A 25,059-nucleotide genomic window follows, 5' to 3' on the forward strand; every position below is an offset into this window, starting at 1 on the left:
ACTTCTTTTTTTTAAGGTGACGCATCCCCTTCTGGTCCTCAGCTCTGTGAGCCGCCGTTACCATGGAGATGGATGCAGCACATACAACAGGTGAGGCATCACAATATGTCCGATAGTCAGGAACCCAACATCAATTATTACGTCGTCATGCTTCAGTCCTGGTTGGTTTAATTTGAGCAAACCAGATATAAAATGAACAGATTATTATGTTATTAGCGTAAAAAGAAACCTGAAGAAATCAAGTCTTTAAAGGACATTTTATTTGTTTTATTACAAAACGACCAAATATGCAAAGCTTTAATGAGAAATAACAGATTACACAGTGATTACGATATATACAACAAGAAATATGTGACAATATAAAACAACCAAATAAATAAATACTCATACGGAGGTTTGGGTTCGTAGCGTTGAACCCGATGGCATTTTGAGTAAAAAAAAGTTTCCCACCTGTAGCTGTTTAACGCCAACTGAATGAAGTAGCTGCTTGTAAAGTCCTGATGATGAATAGTACCTCTCTTTCATGTATGATGCGTCACAGACTTTTATACTGACGGGATACATGGTGACATCATTTCCTGTCGTAGGAGGTGTGACTTTATTATCCTAGCTTAGCACAAAGACTAGAAGCAAGGGGGAACTGTTAGCCTATATCACTGACATGTGGAGCAATGGCAGGAAGGGTTTCTGGGTAAATTGTATAACTGCTTCTAAATATGTTTTCATGCTATCAGCTTGTAAAAACCTACATTTCCGCCTGCTTTGAGTTTCTGTGGTTTTCTGCCAGTGGAGAGACACTCTGGGCCTCACCCGGAGGCGTCATCAACCATCGAACTGTTTGGTGTTTTCTGGTTGGAAGTCGGCCTTAACTTCGACCAATAGGGAGCTGAAAAAAACAAGGTGAAGATCAAATAACAGGACCTTAATTGCATGATATGCAGTTACGTGAACTGGTTTAATGTCTGAGGAGTGAAGTCTGATCTGAGGATCTTACCCTTCTGGAGCAGAGAGATCCGCCCTGACAGGCGCAGACGTTCGGTCGGACACACCGACTGCCGTAGAGACACTTCTGTTCACAGTGAGCTGAGGACGGACGGAGAGGAAGTCGAGTGAAGTGTGATCACCTGAAGGTGTGTTTTATGGAGATATACTCACGGGTCTGACACTGCATGCCTCTCCAGCCCGGCTCACAGTGGCAGGCGTTCGCTCCCACGCACTCGCCTCCGTTCAGACACTTCTGCAGACAGCTGGCTGAGAGACGACACAGCACTTTAACACTTGAATCACAGAAATGAAGACTTGAAGACGTGAACTGGATTCGGCCGCTCAAAAAAAGTTTCAGAGAGTTTCACAGAAATGTGATGAACTCTTCGTAAAGACCCGTTAGCTCCCTCATCATGGGAGCTAACGGGTCGGCCCCTGTACTCACGTTTATCGCATCTCTTTCCTCGCCAACCTGACGGACAGTCGCAAACGTCTGGGCCGACACACCTGCCGCCGTTCATGCACATGGGCTCACACACACCTGCAGAGAGAGAGAGATGATTCATGATGACATCACAGGTTACCAGGCAACCATAACTTTAAAGGTTTGTCCCTTCTAGGCTACTGTAGCAACTTGAAGCTTATTAAACACCAAAAATGAAAGGAAGAGAGCGACGGATGAAGAGGAGAATGCTTGAAGAAGAAGAGGATGAAGTGAATGAAACGGTTTTACTAAATAAAGTGATGAAGAGGAAGAGAGACAGACTTTTCTCGCATCTCCTCCCGGTGTATCCCTGCAGACACGAGCACACGTTGTTCCTGATGCACAGGCCGCCGTTCTTACAGGGAGGACTGCAGAAAGCTGCAGGAAGAAGAAGAAGAAAGAAGAAGATAATGAGACACCAAATTGACTTGCATGCTACTGATCGACTTATTGATTGACGGCCGGAGACGTAAATGTACCGTTCTGACAGCGGGCGCCGTAGAAACCACGAGGACACTCGCAGACATTCGGCCAAACGCAGGACCCTCCGTTGAGACACACGGGAGAGCAGAGAGCTGGACGGAGAGGCGAGGACATCAGATTACACACACACACACACACACACACACACACACACACACACACACACACACACACTCTCCTCAACACTCACCGGTCTCACAGGACGGTCCGCTCCAGCCCGTCGGACACGTGCACTCGTCTGGAGACGCACACTGGCCTCCGTTGTGACAGTGGCGGCTACACACCACTACGACCATCAACAACAACAACAACATCCATCAGGAGACAGTCTAAATGAAGGCATCCCAGTGATCGTTTAAAACCCAGTAACGGGGCACTCACTGGTTTCACATCGAGGTCCAACGAACCCATAAGGACACGAACACGTCTGCAGTCCCACGCAGGTTCCTCCGTTTTCACACGGTGACCTGCACAGAGCTGCACCATGCACTTCAATTAGTTATAATATTCCTAATTAGGAAAACTAATTTGTGTGAAGATGTTTCTAGAATATTTACAGATGTGTTAAAAACATCTGTTTTAGGGATTAGAGTTACTGTGAGGAACTTTAACTGGTTCTTGGTTTAATACTGATGCTGATATTGATCAGTAAAAAGATGATTGGAGTTGTTCTTGATTGAAATCATCAGAACCAGCTCAGACTCAGGACCAGGCTTGAGGAGGGAGAACCAGAACCAGGACTGAGCGGGGGCAGCCTGTCAAACCCTGCTGCAGTAAAATGAGAGAATTTCTAAAGGGAGTCTGGTGCTCAGAAACACTACTGCTTTTGTCCACGGGGGGCGCTAAAGTCGACACAAAATGAAAGTTCACCTTGCTGACAGGTTTCTCCATGAAACCCTCCAGGACACCGACACACACCCGGAGCCACGCAAACACCCCCGTTCACACAAGCCGGCTCGCAGATTGCTGAAATAAAATATGGATAAAGAAAAAAAATCAATATAAAGAGAAATAACAGGTAAAATAATTCCTCAAAGCCGTTTATGTGTTCACCTGTCTGACAGTCGGATCCGGTGAAGCCCGGTTTGCAGCGGCAGGTGTTCGGTGCAGCACACTCCATGTTCCTCCCACAGGTGTGCCTGCAGACAGCTGGAGAGACAGACAGGTGTTACACCAAAATGTTTATTTTCATCATGAATCTAGTGTTGGAGACGTTTACCTCGACAGGCTCGTCCATCGCCGGTGTACCCGACGGGACACCTTCCGCAGTGGAAACCCTCCTCCATGGCGGGTTCACACGGGACGCCAGGAAAACATGGCCGCTCGGCGCAGGTCATCACGTGTCTGCCGGCCGTAGTTTCGCCTCTAACCCCCGGCTGGATGGAGGTCGCTCTTTGTAGCGGGGAGCTGTACGCCCTCTTGCTAGGCGTCGTGAACGGTGGGGCCGTCTGCACACGCATCTCTGGACCTTCAGATCCCAGATCAGATCCGGGATCAGAAGCGTCATCTCCGTCTGCAGAGAAATCTGATTCATGCAGCGAGTACGAGAGCGCGGTGAGCGCCGCCGTGAGAGGGAAGGCCGGTCTCGGAGCGGTCCATGGTTTGGCGTGTGTGGTGGCCAGGTGGTTCAGCTGGGTCCCCGTTGTCTGTTTGCCAGTGGACAGTTGAGGAAGGGGCGGGGCTACTTCAGGCTGCTGGGAGAACGACCAAGGTGATTGGACGATAATGTCACGTGAAGACGATGCTCGGTACAAAACTCACCTTGAAGGCCGCCACATCTCTGGAGATGGTCGTGCTGGGTCTGGCGTACGTCCTGGCGTCCGCTCGGTGGCGCTGGATGTGAGTATTTGCGGTGATGTGGAGGACGCGGGGAACATCTCTCGCAGCGACGGTGACCGCCTCCCTCCTCCCCGTGCCACCTCCCCTCCCTGCAGCAGGTACCGGGCGTGCTGCGTTGTCTCGGTTGGCTCTGGTGACGGCCCAGGCCGGGGGTTTGATGCCGGGCCTGGTGTGCAGGTTGGGAAGGTGCAGCTGAGAGACTTTGCTGCTCCCGTGGGACGGTCGGCTCGCCCTGCTGAGCGTCTGCTGCTGCTGAGGAAGGCGGTTGGATGCTGGTGAAAGAAGATGAGGTCATCAGTGCTTCAGGCGAACTAACCCCTGAGCTGTTGAGAGGGAAACCCCTTACCTTCCTTGGCGTTCTTCATGCAGACGCGTCCGTTGCCGTAGAGGCCGGGCGGGCAGCGGCCGCAGACGTAGCCGACGTGTGGCGGCCTGCGGTTGATGCATTGAACGCCGGGGAAGCACGGCCGGCTGGCACACGTAGCCGACACATTCGCTAGACCAGATCCTAGAGAGACACAAACCGGGACTCAGTAGAGTCCACTACGACCCACTAACGTTTGGTAGACATGGCTGGAAACGTACCTAAAGCTGGTCTGCCACTTCCTGAAGGTTGGCCTACTGAGGATGTTTTGGTTATAGTAATTCTGGGTTCGTTGGGCATGACCCGGTCCGGTGTAATCCCTGAGACGTTCTTGAAAGAGTCCGTGTTAAGTTTAACCGCCCGGCTTCTTGTCAAGGCGTCGCTCTTTGTCTGGGACCTGACTGGAGTACCTGCTGGGATGCTCTTGTTGGTTTCTGCCACCGGGATCAGGCTCATCCCTGGAACCCGTCTGCCAGTGGGGGTCTTAGTCAGGGATCGGTTCGGGTCAATCCTTGGACTTGTCTTCTCCGCCTCGGGCCTCGTCTGTGGAGAGCCACCGCTCCAGGTCTTCCGGAGGGTGTCCGTCTTTATTTTGGGTGTTTGCAGAACATCTGGTGTCTTGAAGAGCGTCGTACGAGGAGCAGATGTGGCAGAGACGGCGACAGACCTGACGACTGCTGAGTGAAGAAAAACACAGATTATATTCTGGACGGCTACAAAACTCCTTTATCTGATGCTCTTTATAATCCAACAGCAAAGAGGTGAAGGATTATACTGTAGCCTGGAAGGGTCAAAAGGTTGTTTTTAGTAAGACGAGACTTTGGAATGAGTTCTCGACGAGACTTTGAGTCCACTTTTACGACGTCTTGACCCTTGTGACCTTTCTAAACCTTTCTGGAGCTGAATTGATTTCTGTCTGGTTGATTTATCAAATGTCAATTGAGTAGTTTGATGTTTTTAAGCTCCTGATCTTTAGTCTTCATGTCATGCTTGTGATTGAGTTGTGGAAATGCATCGGTGGGAAGTTGCTTCGAACAAGAGATGACAGAAAAACAAGCAGAAGAAAAAAACGTTTGAAAGAGCAAGGAGGTCCAACGAGTTTGACCAAAGATACGATGAGTGATGAGTCAGCAGTAAAACAAAAGGGGATGAGGCAATCTAAGGATCTGGAAGTTACATAAAATGACAAAAACACATTACTAACACTGATTTATGTTGTTGCTTCACTCGGAGCCACATTTTCCATTCAAGGACATGAACTGCTCATCAACAGCTTTGTTTTAATGTCATGCTGGTGAAAACCACGATGGACTTTTGTGACAACGACAACCTTTTATAAGCACGGTGGAAAGAAAGCAGAGCATCTGTTTTTGCAAAAAGCAACAACACACCAGCTTTCCTAAACAGAGAGTTCCCACAAAGCTCTCACTGACAAATGAAGATGGAAGTCGGCTCTGATTGAGAAACGATTCCCTGCAGCACTGTGAAGCAGCTGCAGGAGCTCTCTGAATATCAGACGTATTAATTAGCAATGCAACTGTTAGCCATGTCATCTGTACACATGCATGTACACAAACATGAGCGTTGAAGCTTAGCCGGAGGCTCCAGTGAGCAGCATTTCAAAGCAAGCAGCCGCTATCAGCAGCCATCTGGTTCCCATTCAACACAAACGGCGACTCCCTGCGATGAAGAAATGCAGCGGCACGTTCTGGACAAGTTAGCTGATCCCAAGCCAATGTTCAAGAGCAACAAAAGAGAAATCTTTGCATGTAAATAAACATAGAAAGGTTTATTTGTTTCATCATGCGAGACACTGCGTCATTTCAAAGAACAGAATTATCTGATCAACGCGTGTTATTCCTGTTAATGAGATCCAGGTTTGGAGGATTGGAGGCTCTCGTATGTGTCCACTTTCATCATTATATCAGTCTTAAAGTCTTATCTGTAAGGGTTAGGGCACCAAGCCACAGGCATGACATAACACAATTTACACATTCGTGCAGTTTGCTCATGCTTACCTGTGCATATTGTCCCATTTCCCAGCATGCCTTTGGGGCACGGGCCGCAGCCGTAGGAGCCGAAGCTGTTGAAGCACTGGACTCCTGGGAAACACGGCTTCCGTTCACACTCGTTGATATCTTCCAGACACGCCACCCCTACCGGAGAGACACGCACGGGACAGGAAGTTGACGCCGTCTCCTCTTCACCTGCAAACGTGTGACTTCTGAAGGACACAAAACTTCTCACCTCTCAGCCCGGCGGGACACTCGCACCTGTAGCCGCCGCCGGCCGTGTTTATGCACTCGCCGACGGTGCACGGCGCCGAGCGGCACGCGTCCACGTCCTCGCTGCAGAGGTCGCCCCGCTTGCCCTCGGGACACACGCACAGGTGCTTCCCGCTGCCGGCGGGGAAGTTGACGTCCGTCACGCAGGTGCCTCCGTTCTGACACCCACACGTCACCACGGCAACCTGCAGCACAGTTTATTGATTTACCGGCATCAGTATTATTATTGGGCCTCTGATGGGCGTGACCTCGCTGACCTTGGTGTTGATGTAACCTGAGAAAAGTTTAGATGTTTACCTCCACGGTGAAGCTGCTCTGAGCGTTGCACTCGTCTGACAGCGTGAAGCGGAAGGAGCGTCTGGATTGACGTCCCTCCTCTTCCTCGGCCTCGGGAGGCGATGGGACCCTCCAGATGAGGAGGCCCGCGGGGGAGAGGATGGCCCCCTTTGGCCCCGCCTCCAGCTGGAAGAGGAGGGCCGAGCCTTCGGGGTCCGAGGCGGCGAACTGGAAGACGAAGTGCTCGCCGCCGAACGTCCGCAGGTCGCTCTGAGGCCGGTGGAAGGCCGGCGGCTCGTTGACTTAACACACAAGAGGAAACATTTTATTACAAGCCGCTCTGTTTTGACTACAGAATCTACTTCCTGTCCTGAATTAAACTCTTTCCAAACCCATTCCTCCAGGCTGTTCCTGGAAGAATCCCTGTAAACACACTCCTCCACATCTGGAGGGGTTTTCCAGCTGCTCTTCCCATTTCAACCAGATCATGTAGCATCACTCTTCCCCCCCGCTGGTCCGCTGGTGTTTGATAGCAACACGGTGACGAAGATCCCAGGAAACACCTTCTCAGCAGGCCCTCATACGTCAGGAAACCCATTAATCAGATTATTGCTTTTAGAGAATTCAGCCCGGAGGCTGAACGTGACACTAGGAGACGTGTTAAGTTGGTCAGCCTCACTGCTGTAATAGTTGGTGTGTGTAGCTGTAGTAATCAACCATGTGATTTAACCCCCTCCGTCTCAGGGTGGTTAAGCGGCGGGTCAGGGCATGCTGGGAAACCTAAACCTCTGCTCCTTTGATCTGCTAATGGGGACAAACAGGACCACAGTTGGACAGCTACCACGGCAACAGCCGACCACGACAAAACGGTTTGTCCTGTTGTTCATCATTAGCGAGTGGAAATCATATAAAAAATATCACTGATTTATTTTTTTACCGGAAATGTTTTAATTTTTGTTCTTTTATTATTAATTAATTTAATTTACAGTCAAAGAATACACATAAATATAAACAATATACCCTAAAATAAATAAAGACAAAAATAGGAATCCCTTCAGTAATTCAAATAATTAGGTTGATATTTAAAAACTGAAATAAAAATATCGAGTAGAATTCTTTCTAAAATAAATTTGCCTTGTGTTTTATTTATCGAGATCAGATGACTAGAACCTTTAAGGACATATACGTGTAATTTTGATTTAATGTTGTGTGTGAATGAAATGTGGTTATCTGTGAAAACATCTCCTGGTGAGATCCAGAATCCGTTGTTCGTACCTTGATTGACGGACCAGCTGAACTTGGAGATGTCCGGGTCACAGAGGAGGCAGGGGCTGCTGGGACTGGAGACGCCCTCTGCGAAACACATCCCGTCGATGTTGCATGTCCTCTCCTGGAGAACCACACACAGAGGTTTGCTCTATTTACAATGCTGACATGTTTGTTTCCCTTCAGTGCTTCTCTCTGGAGGTAACTCTGTTTATCTCAGCCTCGGCAGGCAGATGTGTTCCCTCTGTTTGTGTTGTCCCATAAAAAACCTTCCAGGAACAGCAGCAGCTCCTCTGCACCTTTGTTGGTTTTTTTAAGAAAACAAAACAGCTGCTGCATGTTGTGGAGGAAATCACAGCGTCTCTGGTTTAGTCATTCATGTAGTTAAGAGCTTATAAAACGCTTCGCCACACTTTTCCACCAAACACCAGCTGGAACACGTCTGTCTCCTAAATCTAAAACACCGGAGAGTCCAAGTTTACTTTTATTTGAGATCTATGGGTTTCATTAAATGCACAATGAGTTAATTTCTCTAAAACCTCAAACAGAATCATCACTTATGACTTAAAGAAGAGTTTATGTTCTTAATCCAACCGACCAGAAAGCAGGGGATGCTTTAGGGGGCGGGGCTACCTGCCGATTGACAGGTCGCTACAACATTAAACCTTTTAGTGTGTTTTCACTTTAGGATTGTGTTGTTATTGTACCAGAGGATTAGTGCTGAGTCATCATGAACAACTGGAGAAAAAGGTATATTTTGTTTGCATGCGAGTTACCTTTAACTTACAGAGTCCTGAGCGCGAAGCCTCGCAGACCTGGCAGACGCCGTCGTAGATGGTCAGCACCTTGGCCCGGCTGTACTGGGAGCCGTCGTTGGTGACCTGCGACAGGAAACGGATGAGCTGACCACGGGGGAAAACGCTTCCGACCAACACCAAACACCGACAAACAAGAAGATCAGATACCTTGATCTCCCAGCGTGCGTACGGTTTGTCGTCCATCATGAAGTCCTCCGTGTTGACCGCCGCGTTGCTAAGCGACGGGACGGCACAGTCCAGCGCCTTGGAGCTGAGGAACGTGGCCTTGGTTCTCTGCTTTTCCCCGGGAACCCAGACGCCGTTCATGTACTGCAGAGGAGGCAGATCAACAACTATTCAGACGAAATGCTCTGGAGAAACTGAGCCTTTTTTGACGTTGGTACTCTCCTCACCTTCAGCCTGTTGGCATGGCAACTGAGGTCGGGGGAGTTGATGAACCCGAGGCCGAAGACGCGGATGCTGCGACAGTTGACGGCTCGTATGTCACAGAGTCCACCGTTCTCCAGGTCTGTCAGCTCTATCGGCTGGCCTGTAGGAGGGATGGTGGTCTGTTACTAGCCAATCAAAACAGCCGATTCTATTAAACCGATGACGTCGGAGCTGCAGGAACTCACTGATGGCCAGGCTGCAGTCGTAGAAGCTGTGGCTCGGTCGACACTGGCAGCCCCACTCCGTACACTCTCCGTTTCCGTTGCAGAAGTTGGGGCAGCGCAGTGCCCTCACCACCTCCCTGGAGGCCCCCAGGGGCCCGGCTGCCTCCGAGGCCCCCCCGGACCGGTTCTCCAGCAGCCTCCTCTCGCACTCGTTCTCCAGGTACGGCAGCAGGGCCTCCTCCCAGCTCAGGTCGTCCTTCAGCTGCAGGTCCAGGACACAGAGGTCCACCGCCTCGTCCAGGCGGCGTCCCAGCAACCCCCGGCACACGGCGCCAACGGTGGAGTTGGCCAACGCCGCCAGGCACACCTCCAGAGCTTTGGCCGAGGTCAGGCCGCTCGGCGTGGGCCACCGAGGCTGCACCTCCGGTCGGACCTCCGCCAGGTGATCCTCGGGGAAGAAGTAGGCCAAATTCTCCAGATCAGCCGGGCTGAGGCTCTGAGCCGCGAAGACGGGCTGGAACTCAAACGGCGCCTGTCTCCTCAGCCTGTTAGCGGACAGCAGGAAGTCCTCCCTGAAGTCCAGGTCGACGCCGCGGTCTTGGTGGTCGTCGGCGTGGAAACGAAGATGCCTCCTCTCCAGAGGATGAGTGTTAAAGGCAGACATATCCAGGATGCTCTCCTGCCTCTCCGGACTCTTGATGTATTCCACGGTCGTGTCCATGGAGGGGAACACAGATGTGTAATCCACATTATCGTACGCTACGCAGTCGGAGTGAGCGGACGGAGAGGCGCTGAATCTTTTCTGGCACCCACAGAAAGGCCTCCTGGCGTCCTGCGTCGACCCGGGAGGAGTCCTGTCGAATAAACTCTCACCGGGAGGTATCCTAGCAACCACACGAAGAGAGGAAAAACAGCTCCATCAAGGATTTCAGCCAAATCAGGATCTAACAGAGCTCACCTCATTGTATTCCCCCACTGACCTCCAGTCCTCTATGAAGCGCTGCAGGTCGTCGGGGCCGTAGACGGCGCCATTGGAGCCGCGGAGGTCGTTGTTGGCGTTGCGGTCGAAGGTGCCGCAGAGGCCTTGGGTGTTGCCGTAGTCGACGCTGGGCGCCCGAACGGACAGACTCATCCCCCAGTCGCCGACATCGGCCCTGACGAAGGCCCCAGACGGAAACACCAGCTAGGAGAGGAGAGTCACATCCGGCAGCTCGTTAACACAAACACATTTAATCAGATTGCTATGTAATATCCCACATGGCATCAGATGTCAGAGATGTTTCCTGGGAAGCACAAAGTTATTTCACAAACAAAACATCTGGATACCTACGGTGACCTTCTTCCCCTGGTGGGACTCCAGCACCTGGACCCGGCTGCCCTCCCGGCCCCCTGCCTTCTTCAGGGTGAGCTGCGGCCGGGTTTCCTGCGGCTGGCCGTTGCACATGTCGAAGATGGCGACGTCGTTGCCCTCCCGCGCCGCCACGCCGCAGCTGCAGGCGACGCCGTAGTGCCGGCTGCCACAGTCCCACTGGCGGGAGTGGACCTCGAAGTCCCGGCCGAGGCTCCGGTAGAGGACGAAGGTGCCGGTCTGTTGGTTTTCGTAACGCCTGCGAGGGAAGACGGTGCAGATGTTTTAGTGGGCCAATCACCATTCGACGCCTGCTGATGACAGATCAAGCGGTAAATTACCTGCCGTCCAGAGTCACCACATGTGGGTCGGTCAGAGAGTAGCAGATGGAAGTAGGAACGTCCTGAACCGTGACCTGGAGGCGAAGGGGGGGTCGGGAGAACAAAGATTAGGGGGGCTCCACCCTGTGACCCCTGTGACCTTGGGCTTTGATGTCCTCAGCAAACACAGATGGGGAAACTCCTCCTGTTGCAAACCCTTCAGAGACACGATGTCTGGAGGGCTGACGTCACGTCTTACATAACCTCCTAACGACCACGCAGAGCAGCGCTCTTTAAACATGATGTCAACCCGTCAAACAGGCACACGGTGGGCCCTAAACCCACGAAACCCCCACCCGGCCCCCCAAGGATTGTATAGCTATAAACAGTATGAGAGCGGACAGACCTGTAATTAGAGTCTTATTAAAGTAATACTGGGATGATTAAATCACACTGCTGTTTCTTTATTCTTCTTTATGAATCTCCTGCAGGACTCCGACAGTCCCCAAGGACCACTTATAAGGACCATTACCCAGGACCTCAGGACCTTAAGAGCCACTGAAGAACTTTATCTACAGGTTGCAAGTCTCCCTGAGAGCTCTGCTTTCATACAGATGACTTTAAATCAATATTTCAAATGTGATAATGTAATAATCTATCAATCTTTGCCTTTCAACTCACTTTCAGAGGCGTCGGGACGTAGCTCCTCCAGAGTCGTGGTGCGCTGGCTCCGGGAGAAACTTCCACCAGACTCGGCCGATTCCCGTCCCGCGTGAAGTCGGTGACGGCGGTGACATGAAAGGTCGCCCGGCCGCAGCTGCCGGCGCTGCAGGTGTTGGGCTGGAGCTCCACCTGGCAGGCGGACAGCGCCACGTTCGGGGCCTCGTGTCCGAGAGCGTCTGTTGGATGTCAACGCAGCAGTGAGTTAGTGTTAACGGACGGCACGCAGCTGCCTGCAGAGCTGTTGTAACGTCTTCCTGGGCTTTCATGTGATGATGTACAGGGGCGAGTCGGAACAGATGAAGCAAACGTGCATTAAATAACTGTTTCCCCTGAAGTCTCTAATCCAAGATGCTGTAAGATGATCTTTTAAAAGATCCCATATCCAGGAATAAGATGTTTGGGATTTGTGTTCTGGTCATGCATTTAAAAATAATTAAAGGGATATGAGGCCTAATCTCGTCAAACTGTAACAGTGTGTGCTGTTTCCCTGCAGTGACCTGGGTTGCTGACGCTCAGAGCCAGGGGAACGCCACACTGACGGCCGTGGTCGCCGCCAAAGCATGGGATGGGCACGGTGCTGGTCACGGTCACCTCCAGCTCTTTACTGTTCTCTGCTATGTGGAGTGAGTCTGGAGAAAACTGAGGGTTCAGAGAACAAAGAGGTGAGTGTGACTGGGCGGGTATCAGCTCCACACAGTCTGAAACACAAGGTTTACCTTCAGTCCGGCGTAGAAACCCTCGCTCTCCTTTGGAGGAGATCTGCCGTGGCTGGAGTTGGCTCTGAAAGTGGAAACGCTGCAGGAATACTGCAAGGAAGACAAAAATACACACACATATACGTATGTATATATATATATATGTTAAATAGTTAAAAATTCAAAAGCAACTCTGGTAGATAAACTGAATTGAGCTCCCCTCGTCCACATTTAACTCCCTCATGGTGAAGATGACCTTTGACCCGACTCATCTGCTACATCAACACGTGTTGAGAGGGAAGCTGCGTGAGCGAAGCTCTGCCCTCCACAACACGTTCCAGACACAACTAATACATCCCTGGTGTCCGAATACGGAGCCCTGCAGCGCTCCACAGCTGAGTCACACATCACATCGCCTCACTCTCAAATAGCATCACGTTTGCAATCTAACTGCTAATTTTCCCCGTCGAGAGATAATTTCTCCAGGAAATGAGAGGCGTCGGAGGTGCAGCAGACCAGCTGCAAAGAAGAATTAGAACAATTATCACCCCAATGAAGGAAAAGTAGTTCAGGTTTGATTTTCCTTCCACAGCTGAACCTACGCTGCATTTCCTCTCCGAGCTCCTGGGTTGACGGATTGGGTATGACGAATGGTCTGGATGCACAAAGTCGACCTCAAAGGACTCGAAGAGAAGATCAAATGCATCACAGGCCGTCTGACCCCCAACATGCAAACACACAGCTCTGATTCTGTTTTTAAAGAACACTTTGAGGACAAATCAGATAAAGGAACGTTTTTTAGAGCGTCTTTGCTTTCCCTTTTCTCACTTGTAAAAATAACTTTCCCAGAATTCAGTGTAAATGAGAAGCACGTGAAGGCTTTCCCAACCTGCAACTCATTTCTCTTCCTCCCTCCTCCCCCCTCCTCCTCCTCCTCTCATGATGCCTCTCTGCCTTCACTTTGTACGGCTGAACCACGGAGAGGTCAGCGTGAACCACGTCGCCCGCTGAACGGGCCGAACCCTCCACATGTGCTCCGTGAATCAGGTCTGGCAGGCGTTACCGTTTCCCCGAGCCTGAAGTGAACGCCGTCCATCTCCACCAGAGAGAAGGGCTTGGCCGTGGATTCCTGCCTGATCTCAGCCTTCATGCTGTGGCCGATGTGTCGGGCCCAGACCACCAGGAAGCCCAGCGGCTGGCTCCACGGCGGCGGGATGAAGGAGCACCTCAGGTGGACGCTGTGGCCGACGAGCTCCGGGGTGATCAGCGGCCGGGACGGCAGGGACGGGACGGCGGCTGCAAACGAAGAGAGAGGTCACCTAAAGGCATCCTGATGAGGATTTCTGTGGTCTTTTTAATTTATCGTCATCTCTGGTGGTTATCTCCATAAAAACACCCAAATTATTAGGAAACAATTGTATTTTGAGCTTTGATTAAATACATTCTTGGCAGTTTTAAATATGTATAATAAGCTGCTTAGAGCGATTATTCTGAAGCAATTATGTCTCAAATTGCTGTGAAAACATCTCTCTTTTTTAAAAAACTACTTATTTTTACTAGATAGAGCTAGAACTTTCTCACCTTTGCATCGGCCGTTGACCTCCACCTCACCTGGCGGGCAGAGTCTGGGTCCCAAATCTGGAGTAACTGGATGGGATTTCTTCATTATTAAGGATCACAAATATTAGCTGTGACATCATTCACTATACATGTCAACATCAGCTTTAGCTCTTTGTCTAAAGCTGCAGACCTCAGACGGTGTCGGGCCGTGGACCCGTCCAGCAGGCTCACCTTGAGCGCAGTATCCCATGCAGCCCTGCGTGGGCTGCAGCCGGTAGAGCAGGAAGTCGCCACAGTTCCTCACCGTGATGGGGATGCGGAAGAGGCAGCAGTCTTTGGTGCTGCCGTGGAAGAACTGCCATGTGGCGCAGGCGGAGAGCTGGCGGACCTCGCCGGGCCGCGGCAGGGCGCCGTCCTTCAGCGACAGCCACACCGGAGCCTGTGTGCCACAGCGGTTCATCTGCAGGGCAACAGAAACAGTCATTACCTGCAGCGAGGGGCTATTATAGGGGGCCATAACACCCTCCACCTGAGCCGAAGGTGCTTATTAAGGCCACCTGCTGCAGAGTGGAGGAGTCTTACCTCAACGCAGGTGGTTGGCATCTCCGCCGGCTTGTTGTTGATGCTGAACCGGTACCAGCCCGGCGGCAGCGAGTGGTCGCAGATCAGGTCCTGGATCGCCGTGTTCTGGATCTCCGTGGAGTCAAAGTCCACGCTGCGATACGGGTTACGCAGAGTCTGATGACCTCCGGCGAAACACTCTGGAGCTGAGGCGTGACAACGGCAACAAGGATGCTGGTTTATTAAACCCAAAGTCTCCTCTCACTTTGTCTTTTTGAGCTCCAGATCGAGATATAAGAGGAAATGAAAAGAGTAAAATCTCCGGCTGTGATCAGAGGAGCAGGTTTACCCCGGAGTCATGTCTTTGCTGGTGACTCAGTCTGAAGTTCTCTCATCGGTGCGCTAAAAGGCTTCATGTAAACCCGAGTGTGGATGTTTGTTTGGCTTTGGGAATAATAGCCCTTACTTAAATACTTTTGGAAAACAAAACCATTTTCAGCTGCTCAATCCTGCTAATTTCTTTAAAAAAAAACAATCAATAAAAGCTCATTATTAAGGCTCAATGTTCTTTCTGATTTGTGTCATGAATAGATCACTGAATGGAGAGGCAACAGGTTGGGAGGCTCCTCCGCCTGGGCCTCTGTTTGAAGTTTACATCACAAACAGACAGGAAATGACCGAAACAAGACAGAACATGATCACCAGAGACGGAAACGACCACGAAGAGACGGAATAGGAACACAAAGAGATGCAAAAATCTCAAATAAAAGGGCAGAATTCAAAGATGAAGAGACACCAAACGATCGTCTAAAAACTTCAGCGTGAAGTCAAACTCAGCCGTCCTCCGACTGACTGGAACAAACTCAGTTTAAAGGCTTGAATGAAGGATTTAATTGAGCGTATGTGAACCCGGCTACACTTTGAGTTCCTTCAGGAAAACGTTTAAATTGTTGTATGTATTAACGATTTAATCTCCGTTATCACGGGAACGGCCACACAGAGAACATCACGGGTATGATTCCCTCTTTAAACTGTCAGTGTCCATCGAGGAGACGAGCGGGAAGGATCATTTCACCCCCGGAGGTTATCTAAATTGCTAAGAATAACAGACATTCCTGCGAGGCTCTCGCCTCTCTAAACTCGCCCCGGGAAAAGGACCATCAAGCCAACTGGCGCATGACCGGCCTGTGAACGCACCGCCTGCAGCTGCAGGCTGAAACAACCGGCGGGTTACTTGAGCAGAACATGTCGTTTTCCACGCTAACACACTCAAACGCTCCACATCTGTCAAGTGGAATGGCTGAAGAGGCTTTTCTTAACAAAGCCAAACAAAAAGATCCTTTTGATTGGCGGATGGGCAAAGTCACATCGGGGAAAGCAAACATTCGGGGTATTAAGGCCTTGAATGGACGGGGCCGAGTTACTGCCGGTGAGGCCCAAAGCCCAAACAAGGTCTTACAGGCTGCTCTCCATGTTGACAGCCCCCCCCCCCCCTCCCCCCCTGAGAGGCCAATGCTGCTGTTGACGTCGTCTGGAAGCTCCACCGACAAGATCCAGGGTCACAGGTTGTGCAAACATCCAGGTTTGCAGGACAATCGGCAAGACTCTGGCTGCTGGCTAAACTGCTCCAATTGGCAGCTTAATGAGTTTACTGAGCCGGAGGGGTGAGGGGGGTGTTGAGCTAATGAAGCGCCCCCCCGGGGAGGCAGGAGATCCCACAGGGAGGGAGGCCCCTCAGCAGCCCAGATGTGCAGCCAGTCTGCAGGGATTTCTCAGGAGAGATTAATCTGGGGGAGCGTGGTGTTAACACAACTGAGACCGCTCCAGACCGGCTCAGTGGTCTCCAGGCGGGCTCAGTGGTCTCCAGACCGGCTCAGTGGACTGGATGATGAGCACTAATCCTGAAAGCACTTGGTGCTAGAAAACACTGAACACGCTCGGTTGTCTGGAGGTCAGAGGAGTGACGGCAAACGTTTGGAGGGAAGCTGCTCATGAACTTTTCTTTGTCTTCTTGAAAATAGGAGAACAGTTAGAGGATGACGGGTTCGAGGACGACAGGTAGAGAACGACAGGTTCGAGGACGACGGGTTAGAGAACGACAGGTTCGAGGACGACAGGTTAGAGGACGACGGGTTAGGGGACGACAGGTTCGAGGACGACAGGTTAGAGGACGACGGGTTAGAGGACGACGGGTTAGAGAACGACGGGTTAGAGGACGACAGGTTCGAGGACGACGGGTTAGAGAACGACAGGTTCGAGGACGACAGGTTAGAGGACGACAGGTTCGAGGACGACAGGTTAGAGGACGACGGGTTCGAGGACGACGGGTTCGAGGACGACGGGTTACAGGACGACGGGTTAGAGGACGACAGGTTCGAGGACGACGGGTTAGAGGACGACGGGTTAGAGGACGACGGGTTCGAGGACGACGGGTTCGAGGACGACGGGTTAGAGGACGACGGGTTAGAGGACGACGGGTTACAGGACGACGGGTTCGAGGACGACGGGTTCGAGGACGACGGGTTAGAGGACGACAGGTTCGAGGACAACGGGTTAGAGGACGACAGGTAGAGAACGACAGGTTCGAGGACAACGGGTTAGAGGGCGACAGGTTAGAGGACGACGGGTTAGAGGACGACAGGTTAGAGGACGACGGGTTAGAGGACGACAGGTTAGAGGACGACAGGTTAGAGGACGACGGGTGAGAGGACTACGGGTTAGAGGACGACGGGTTAGAGGACGACAGGTTAGAGGACGACAGGTTAGAGGAGGACAGGTTAGAGGACGACGGGTTAGAGGACGACGGGTTAGAGGATGACGGGTTAGAGGACGACAGGTAGAGAACAACAGGTTCGAGGACGACGGGTTCGAGGACGACGGGTTAGAGGACGACAGGTTAGAGGACGACGGGTTCGAGGACGACGGGTTACAGGACGACAGGTTAGAGGACGACGGGTTAGAGGATGACGGGTTAGAGGACGACGGGTTAGAGGACGACAGGTAGAGAACGACAGGTTCGAGGACGACGGGTTCGAGGACGACGGGTTAGAGGACGACAGGTTAGAGGACGACGGGTTCGAGGACGACGGGTTACAGGACGACAGGTTAGAGGACGACGGGTTAGAGGACGACGGGTTAGAGGACGACGGGTTAGAGGATGACGGGTTAGAGAACGACGGGTTAGAGGATGACGGGTTAGAGGACGACAGGTAGAGAACAACAGGTTCGAGGACGACGGGTTCGAGGACGACGGGTTAGAGGACGACAGGTTAGAGGACGACAGGTTAGAGGACGACGGGTTAGAGGACGACAGGTTAGAGGACGACGGGTTAGAGGACGACGGGTTAGAGGACGACAGGTTAGAGGACGACGGGTTCGAGGACGACGGGTTAGAGGACGACAGGTTAGAGGACGACGGGTTAGAGGACGACAGGTTCGAGGACGACGGGTTAGAGGACGACGGGTTAGAGGACGACAGGTTAGAGGACGACGGGTTCGAGGACGACGGGTTACAGGACGACAGGTTAGAGGACGACGGGTTAGAGGATGACGGGTTAGAGGACGACGGGTTAGAGGACGACGGGTTAGAGAACAACAGGTTCGAGGACGACAGGTTAGAGGACGACGGGTTCGAGGACGACGGGTTACAGGACGACAGGTTAGAGGACGACGGGTTAGAGGACGACGGGTTAGAGGACGACAGGTTAGAGGACGACGGGTTAGAGGACGACGGGTTAGAGGACGACGGGTTAGAGGATGACGGGTTCGAGGACGACGGGTTAGAGGACGACGGGTTACAGGACGACGGGTTAGAGGATGACGGGTTAGAGGACGACGGGTTAGAGGACGACAGGTTAGAGGAGGACGACGGGTTAGAGGACGACGGGTTAGAGGATGACGGGTTAGAGGATGACGGGTTAGAGGACGACAGGTTAGAGGAGGACGACGGGTTAGAGGACGACGGGTTAGAGGATGACGGGTTAGAGGACGACGGGTTAGAGGACGACAGGTTAGAGGAGGACGACGGGTTAGAGGACGACGGGTTAGAGGACGACGGGTTCGAGGACGACGGGTTAGAGGACGACGGGTTAGAGGACGACGGGTTAGAGGACGACGGGTTAGAGGACGACAGGTTAGAGGACGACGGGTTAGAGGACGACGGGTTAGAGGACGACGGGTTAGAGGACGACAGGTTCGAGGACGACGGGTTAGAGGACGACAGGTTCGAGGACAACGGGTTAGAGGACGACAGGTAGAGAACGACAGGTTCGAGGACAACGGGTTAGAGGGCGACAGGTTAGAGGACGACGGGTTAGAGGACGACAGGTTAGAGGACGACGGGTTAGAGGACGACAGGTTAGAGGACGACAGGTTAGAGGACGACGGGTGAGAGGACTACGGGTTAGAGGACGACGGGTTAGAGGACGACAGGTTAGAGGACGACAGGTTAGAGGAGGACAGGTTAGAGGACGACGGGTTAGAGGACGACGGGTTAGAGGATGACGGGTTAGAGGACGACAGGTAGAGAACAACAGGTTCGAGGACGACGGGTTCGAGGACGACGGGTTAGAGGACGACAGGTTAGAGGACGACGGGTTCGAGGACGACGGGTTACAGGACGACAGGTTAGAGGACGACGGGTTAGAGGATGACGGGTTAGAGGACGACGGGTTAGAGGACGACAGGTAGAGAACGACAGGTTCGAGGACGACGGGTTCGAGGACGACGGGTTAGAGGACGACAGGTTAGAGGACGACGGGTTCGAGGACGACGGGTTACAGGACGACAGGTTAGAGGACGACGGGTTAGAGGACGACGGGTTAGAGGACGACGGGTTAGAGGATGACGGGTTAGAGAACGACGGGTTAGAGGACGACGGGTTAGAGGATGACGGGTTAGAGGACGACAGGTAGAGAACAACAGGTTCGAGGACGACGGGTTCGAGGACGACGGGTTAGAGGACGACAGGTTAGAGGACGACAGGTTAGAGGACGACGGGTTAGAGGACGACAGGTTAGAGGACGACGGGTTAGAGGACGACGGGTTAGAGGATGACAGGTTAGAGGACGACGGGTTCGAGGACGACGGGTTAGAGGACGACAGGTTAGAGGACGACGGGTTAGAGGACGACAGGTTCGAGGACGACGGGTTAGAGGACGACGGGTTAGAGGACGACAGGTTAGAGGACGACGGGTTCGAGGACGACGGGTTACAGGACGACAGGTTAGAGGACGACGGGTTAGAGGATGACGGGTTAGAGGACGACGGGTTAGAGGACGACGGGTTAGAGAACAACAGGTTCGAGGACGACAGGTTAGAGGACGACGGGTTCGAGGACGACGGGTTACAGGACGACAGGTTAGAGGACGACGGGTTAGAGGACGACGGGTTAGAGGACGACAGGTTAGAGGACGACGGGTTAGAGGACGACGGGTTAGAGGACGACGGGTTAGAGGATGACGGGTTCGAGGACGACGGGTTAGAGGACGACGGGTTACAGGACGACGGGTTAGAGGATGACGGGTTAGAGGACGACGGGTTAGAGGACGACAGGTTAGAGGAGGACGACGGGTTAGAGGACGACGGGTTAGAGGATGACGGGTTAGAGGATGACGGGTTAGAGGACGACGGGTTAGAGGACGACGGGTTAGAGGATGACGGGTTAGAGGACGACGGGTTAGAGGACGACAGGTTAGAGGAGGACGACGGGTTAGAGGACGACGGGTTAGAGGACGACGGGTTCGAGGACGACGGGTTAGAGGACGACGGGTTAGAGGACGACGGGTTAGAGGACGACGGGTTAGAGGACGACGGGTTAGAGGACGACGGGTTAGAGGACGACAGGTTCGAGGACGACGGGTTCGAGGACGACGTGTTCGAAGACGACGGGTTCGAGGACGACGGGTTAGAGGACGACAGGTTCGAGGACGACGGTTAGAGGACGACAGGTTAGAGGACGACAGGTTAGAGGAGGACGGGTTAGAGGACGACAGGTTAGAGGACGACAGGTTAGAGGATGACGGGTTAGAGGACGACAGGTTAGAGGACGACGGGTTAGAGGACGACAGGTTAGAGGACGACGGGTGAGAGGATGACGGGTTAGAGGACGACGGGTGAGAGGATGACGGGTTAGAGGACGACGGGTGAGAGGATGACGGGTTAGAGGACGACGGGTGAGAGGACGACGGGTTCGAGGACGACGGGTTAGAGGACGACAGGTTAGAGGACGACGGTTAGAAGATAACACTTTGGCGGGAGTGAAACGGCGATTACAGGCTAATGTCTGATTGTTCAACATACTATTTGTTGTTATACAAAAGTGTCAACAGCCAGTTTAAATGGATGCTGATTTTGTTGGCTTTCTACATTAAGAAGGATTATTCCAGCCGACTCTAAAACTGTTGCATGAGACCTTTTATTGATGGACCTGAAGGTCTTGTCTGGGGGACTAAACGAATCCCTCCCTGCTAGTGTAAACCAACAGTTTGATTGATTGGTGTGTTAACTAGACTAACTGTGTCGCCTCCAGTCAGACGTTGTTTGTGCACAGAGATGTGGTTTGTTGTCTGACGTCTGATTTTACGACGGCCTGCCTGACGTTTACGACTGCAGGCTTTAATGTGCTGCAGGACGCCTGCAGACAAAGACGGGAGACATGAGCTACAGCTCCATGTTCAAGTCAAATATGATCTGCAGGAGAAGTGATGGGAGGAGAGAGGAAGCAGCATGACGCAGATTATACTGAGCAACATGTGTAACTCAATGAATGACTGCTGTTCTTCTTCTGCAGGAAGAAACACGTCTGTTGAGTTAGAACACTAACTGCTGCATCTAAAGTGAACTTTGACTAAATAATAATGTTTTTCCTCTCTGTCTCTGAAGGTCCATCCAACCTGTGGACCAGCTGAATGCAGAATCTGCGGCTTCAAACGGGCAAGAAGATCATTTTCCTGCGTTTTATTTCAACAAATAACGATGTGAGACTGTGGAGAGTCTTTGATGTCTCTGATCATGAAGGTGAAAGGTAGTTCTTCTGCTTCTTCCCAGCTGGAGACATATTTGCATTTCATAAAGAACATTGTATTAAGACATAACTATGAGCCATAAACAGTTTGCCTTCCACTTACCATTTTGCGCCAACGCTCCAAACCGCAGCGCCAACAGCAACGCGATGCGTAAATATCCGGGGAACAGCGGGCGCGCCGACCCAGATGCGTCACGGTCCATGTCTGCGGATCCGGGTCTGAGATGTAAGCGGGTCTGCTTTAGTCGTCGGGTCCCATTGGGAGTTTGGAGAATCGGTGTGAAAGTGGCGCAGACAGTATTTCAACTAAAAACAAACTTCAGTTTGCGCTCCGCTCGCTGGAGACGCAAGATGACCAAAGGAGAGGGAGGGAGGAGGCTCCAGATAGTCCGCTTCCTATAGGTGGGTCCTCTCAGATCCCCATCAGTGTCACGTGCATGCAAATCAATGAATGGTCCAAGAAAGCGTTTTAATAAACTCAGCATGTCGTCAGCTGGAGAGGAAGTGAGCTTCCAGTCAATTTAGAGAAACACGAGGATAAAAGGATGCACGTGAAATGCATTATTAACACTAGAGGACATTTCAGTCAAAATAAGAATGCCAAAGTGGTTGTTTTTTTTCAAGCTGAGTTTTTGTTAACTTGTTTCCTATTTTACTTGTAGTTTGAAGTAAAGTCGACTAGCTTTTTTATATTTCTAAACACATTGAAGCAACCAAATACTAACAAAATATGCTGCTTTATATTTTATTTCACATGCAAATTCCCCGAGAAATACATTTTTATTACTTCTTTTAATGACATTCATTAATCAATTTCTAAAATTCTGTCATGTTGAAATGATGGCAAAATATGAAATATATTTTTAATCGTGGCTACAACTATTCAAAACAAGATGCTAAACAGCTACAAAAAGTGCAACGGGACCCAAAATAGACAGAAAATGCCCCAAAATAGACAGAAAATGACCACAAATAGAAGCAAAAAACAACAAAAATAGCTGTAAAAAGGATGAAAAAGCAAAGCAACAAAGAGATGAACGGGACCAGAGAGGTCTGATTCAGACGTCTCTTTGAATCTGTGGCTCTTGTACTTATGTAGGAGGGGTCGGGGGCCCTTTACGACCCCGGGGGCCCATTGTCTCCTAATCGCCCATGATCTCTCCGACTCAGTATGCGTTCCTCCTCCTGAACACTGAGCTCATGATCTCTTCATGTGACTGAAAACACTCTGAGCCTGAGATGATTTCACTGCTGCAGGAGGAGCTGGAGGTAAACATCAGGTGCCGGAGGACAAAAAGAGAGAGGCTAAATAAAAGAGCGCGAGGAGCAAAGCAGGTGTTCTCCACTCGCCTTTTCATTCAGACGTCGTTTCGGCACCGTGAGAAAGTCTCAGAGCTTCAGACCCGACAGGTTTCAACCAATTAGCCTTTACAACAAACTAGCAACCTTCCCCCAGCAGACAGCCTGATTCTGATGAGTCATGAGTCTGCTGACTCATCAGGGGGGCCAGGTATCCAGACCATCAGCTGAGGTAGTTTTTTAAGTTTTAATACCTTAAACATCATGTTTCTTTATTGCATAATTATATAAATCATCCTCTGCTCCTCTCAGCCTTCTCCAGGCTGCGTATTATCCATGTTGGACCACCGAGAGCCCCCTGAAAACCTCCAGGTCGAGGCGGCGGCGGCGGCAGCTCCTCGCGTCTCAACATTATCTGCAGCCGGCTTTGATGTTTGTTGCCCTGAGAAACGGCGAGGGGGAAGTTTCTGCCCGGCCCTCCTGAGCACTTCCAGATGTCACACATCCTCCTTCACTGTGAGAAAACATACACGAGAGGCATGCCAGCTACAGTGCAACACAAACATCTTGCAACCACATTGCTCCTCTTAAAAAGTCATCTTTTCAAAACACCAACTCTTCACCACACATGTAGATATGTCTTCTTTACACAACGGATTTCCTGGTTTTTGCCCGTGTGTCTAATTTGCAATTATTGTTTCCAGATCTTGTGGAAGACAGAAATGTCTACACTGTCATTCACCTTCAGTAAACTCAGAGGGCGCGGTAGAATGGGGTCAGAGGTCAATCAGCTTGACCTTCTACTTGAGGTTTCCTGAAGGTCGTGTCTGAGGTCAGCTGTTTTTACAACAAACATGTGGAGACTCCAGAAGGTGATTTATCGCTAACATTTATCATTCCAAGGCACATTTCGACATAAAACAGAGGGGCAATGTGAAGTTTAGTGCAGATTGAATATCTTCTTTAAGGAATTGCTTTGAAAATGCTCATCATCAGTATGGTATTATTATTGAACCAGCTCAAAAGATATAACCAAATTAACCAAATTCACTTCGTTGATCAGGCTCAGAATGCTGAAATCTTATTTAAACTTCAGAAGAACTTTGCATTTTGCCCAAAAGTCTGTGGATTTTGTCCTCCCATCAGATATACAGGAAATGTATTGATTATGCCAATTTAATTTTCTTCTTCTGTGTCCAGGCTGCTGGGGTCATGACCTGAAAACTCCAGGTGAATAGCTGTGAAGCAAATAATAAAGGTGTTTATGATTCACATTCAACCTGTCATGTTTGTTTGACACACTGATGATTTAAAACCTGCTCTATGCTGCCATCTGGTGCTCTCACTGGATATTACAGCTATATGTACCCTGAGTTCTTCTGGTTAAAATAAGCAAAACTAATTTTGATTTTGTATTGACCAGGCAATTAAAGATGTGTGCAGCTGATACCGTAGCATTGCAACTGATGTACAAGTACACAAATAAGAATAATTACAAGAACATATGGCTTTAATGTATATTTTGAAGAAATAAAGATATTAAGTGGTGAGTTTACAAGAAAGCAATTGTAATCAATTTAATTGATGAAACCGTCCGCTGTATAAAAAATAAAATAACTGTGTGTGTGTGTGTGTGTGTGTGTGTGTGTGTGTGTGTGTGTGCGCGTGTGTGCGCGTGTGTGTGCGCGCGTGCATAAAGTCATATTTTAATGTAAAGAAGGTGCCGTGTTTCACCGCAGTCAATTAAAGGAAGCACGTGGCCATGTGATGAAAGTAAACCAATAAGGTAGCAGTGTGAGTGTTTGTGATGATTTCATTGGCTGTTTTTTTTTAGTCCCGCCCACTGAGCAGCAGGTTATCCAATCACGGTGACTTTGTCCCGGAAGTGGACATTTTCTAATTTCCCGAGGCCCGCATGCTCGTTAAGTATAAAAGGTGACTTCCCCCGTCGTTCTGTCTTTCTCTCGGAGGTGAGGAGGCCGCAGCTGGAGTCTGCGTTAGCTTGAGTCTGCGTTAGTTTGAGTCTGCGTTAGCTGGAGTCTGCTTTAGCTGGAGTCTGCGTTAGTTTGAGTCTGCGTTAGCTGGAGTCTGCTTTAGCTGGAGTCTGCTTTAGCTCGAGTCTGCTTTAGCTCGAGTC

General features: G+C 50.9%; 1 protein-coding gene and 1 long non-coding RNA gene across 4 annotated transcripts; one reads left to right on the forward strand and one right to left on the reverse strand.

The window, feature by feature from the left end:
• Nucleotides 1-270: 270 nt before the first annotated feature.
• LOC311009754 (von Willebrand factor D and EGF domain-containing protein) lies at nt 271-21,950 on the reverse strand. Of its 3 annotated transcripts, none has more exons than XM_084004106.1 (33): nt 21,727-21,950; nt 14,621-14,805; nt 14,270-14,498; nt 14,060-14,125; nt 13,542-13,774; nt 12,500-12,589; nt 12,281-12,422; nt 11,742-11,959; nt 11,082-11,155; nt 10,723-10,999; nt 10,373-10,575; nt 9,414-10,276; nt 9,192-9,328; nt 8,947-9,108; nt 8,758-8,862; nt 7,991-8,105; nt 6,737-7,017; nt 6,402-6,624; nt 6,173-6,310; nt 4,376-4,828; nt 4,137-4,298; nt 3,713-4,062; nt 3,171-3,645; nt 3,005-3,100; nt 2,822-2,917; nt 2,333-2,428; nt 2,142-2,237; nt 1,948-2,043; nt 1,751-1,846; nt 1,430-1,525; nt 1,156-1,251; nt 995-1,083; nt 271-886 (listed from the first exon to the last, which is right to left on the reverse strand). In XM_084004106.1, exons 1-33 carry the CDS (start codon nt 21,824-21,826, stop codon nt 866-868), a joined length of 6,159 nt encoding a protein of 2,052 aa, XP_083860232.1. In that variant the 5' UTR covers nt 21,827-21,950; the 3' UTR covers nt 271-865. The 3 variants fall into 3 exon arrangements, with proteins under 3 accessions (XP_083860232.1, XP_083860231.1, XP_083860230.1); XM_084004105.1 differs by having other exon boundaries at nt 3,171-3,642; nt 4,376-4,831; XM_084004104.1 differs by having other exon boundaries at nt 4,376-4,831.
• A 1,349-nt stretch (nt 21,951-23,299) lies between these two features.
• On the forward strand, nt 23,300-24,304 carry LOC311009780. Its single transcript, XR_014596692.1, has 3 exons — nt 23,300-23,438; nt 23,627-23,794; nt 24,123-24,304. It is a non-coding gene; the product is annotated as an uncharacterized lncRNA (long non-coding RNA).
• Nucleotides 24,305-25,059: the final 755 nt, after the last annotated feature.

This window comes from Eutrigla gurnardus, assembly GCF_963514095.1.
Source record: "Eutrigla gurnardus genome assembly, chromosome: 24".
Classification (NCBI taxonomy): Eukaryota; Metazoa; Chordata; class Actinopteri; order Perciformes; family Triglidae; genus Eutrigla; species Eutrigla gurnardus.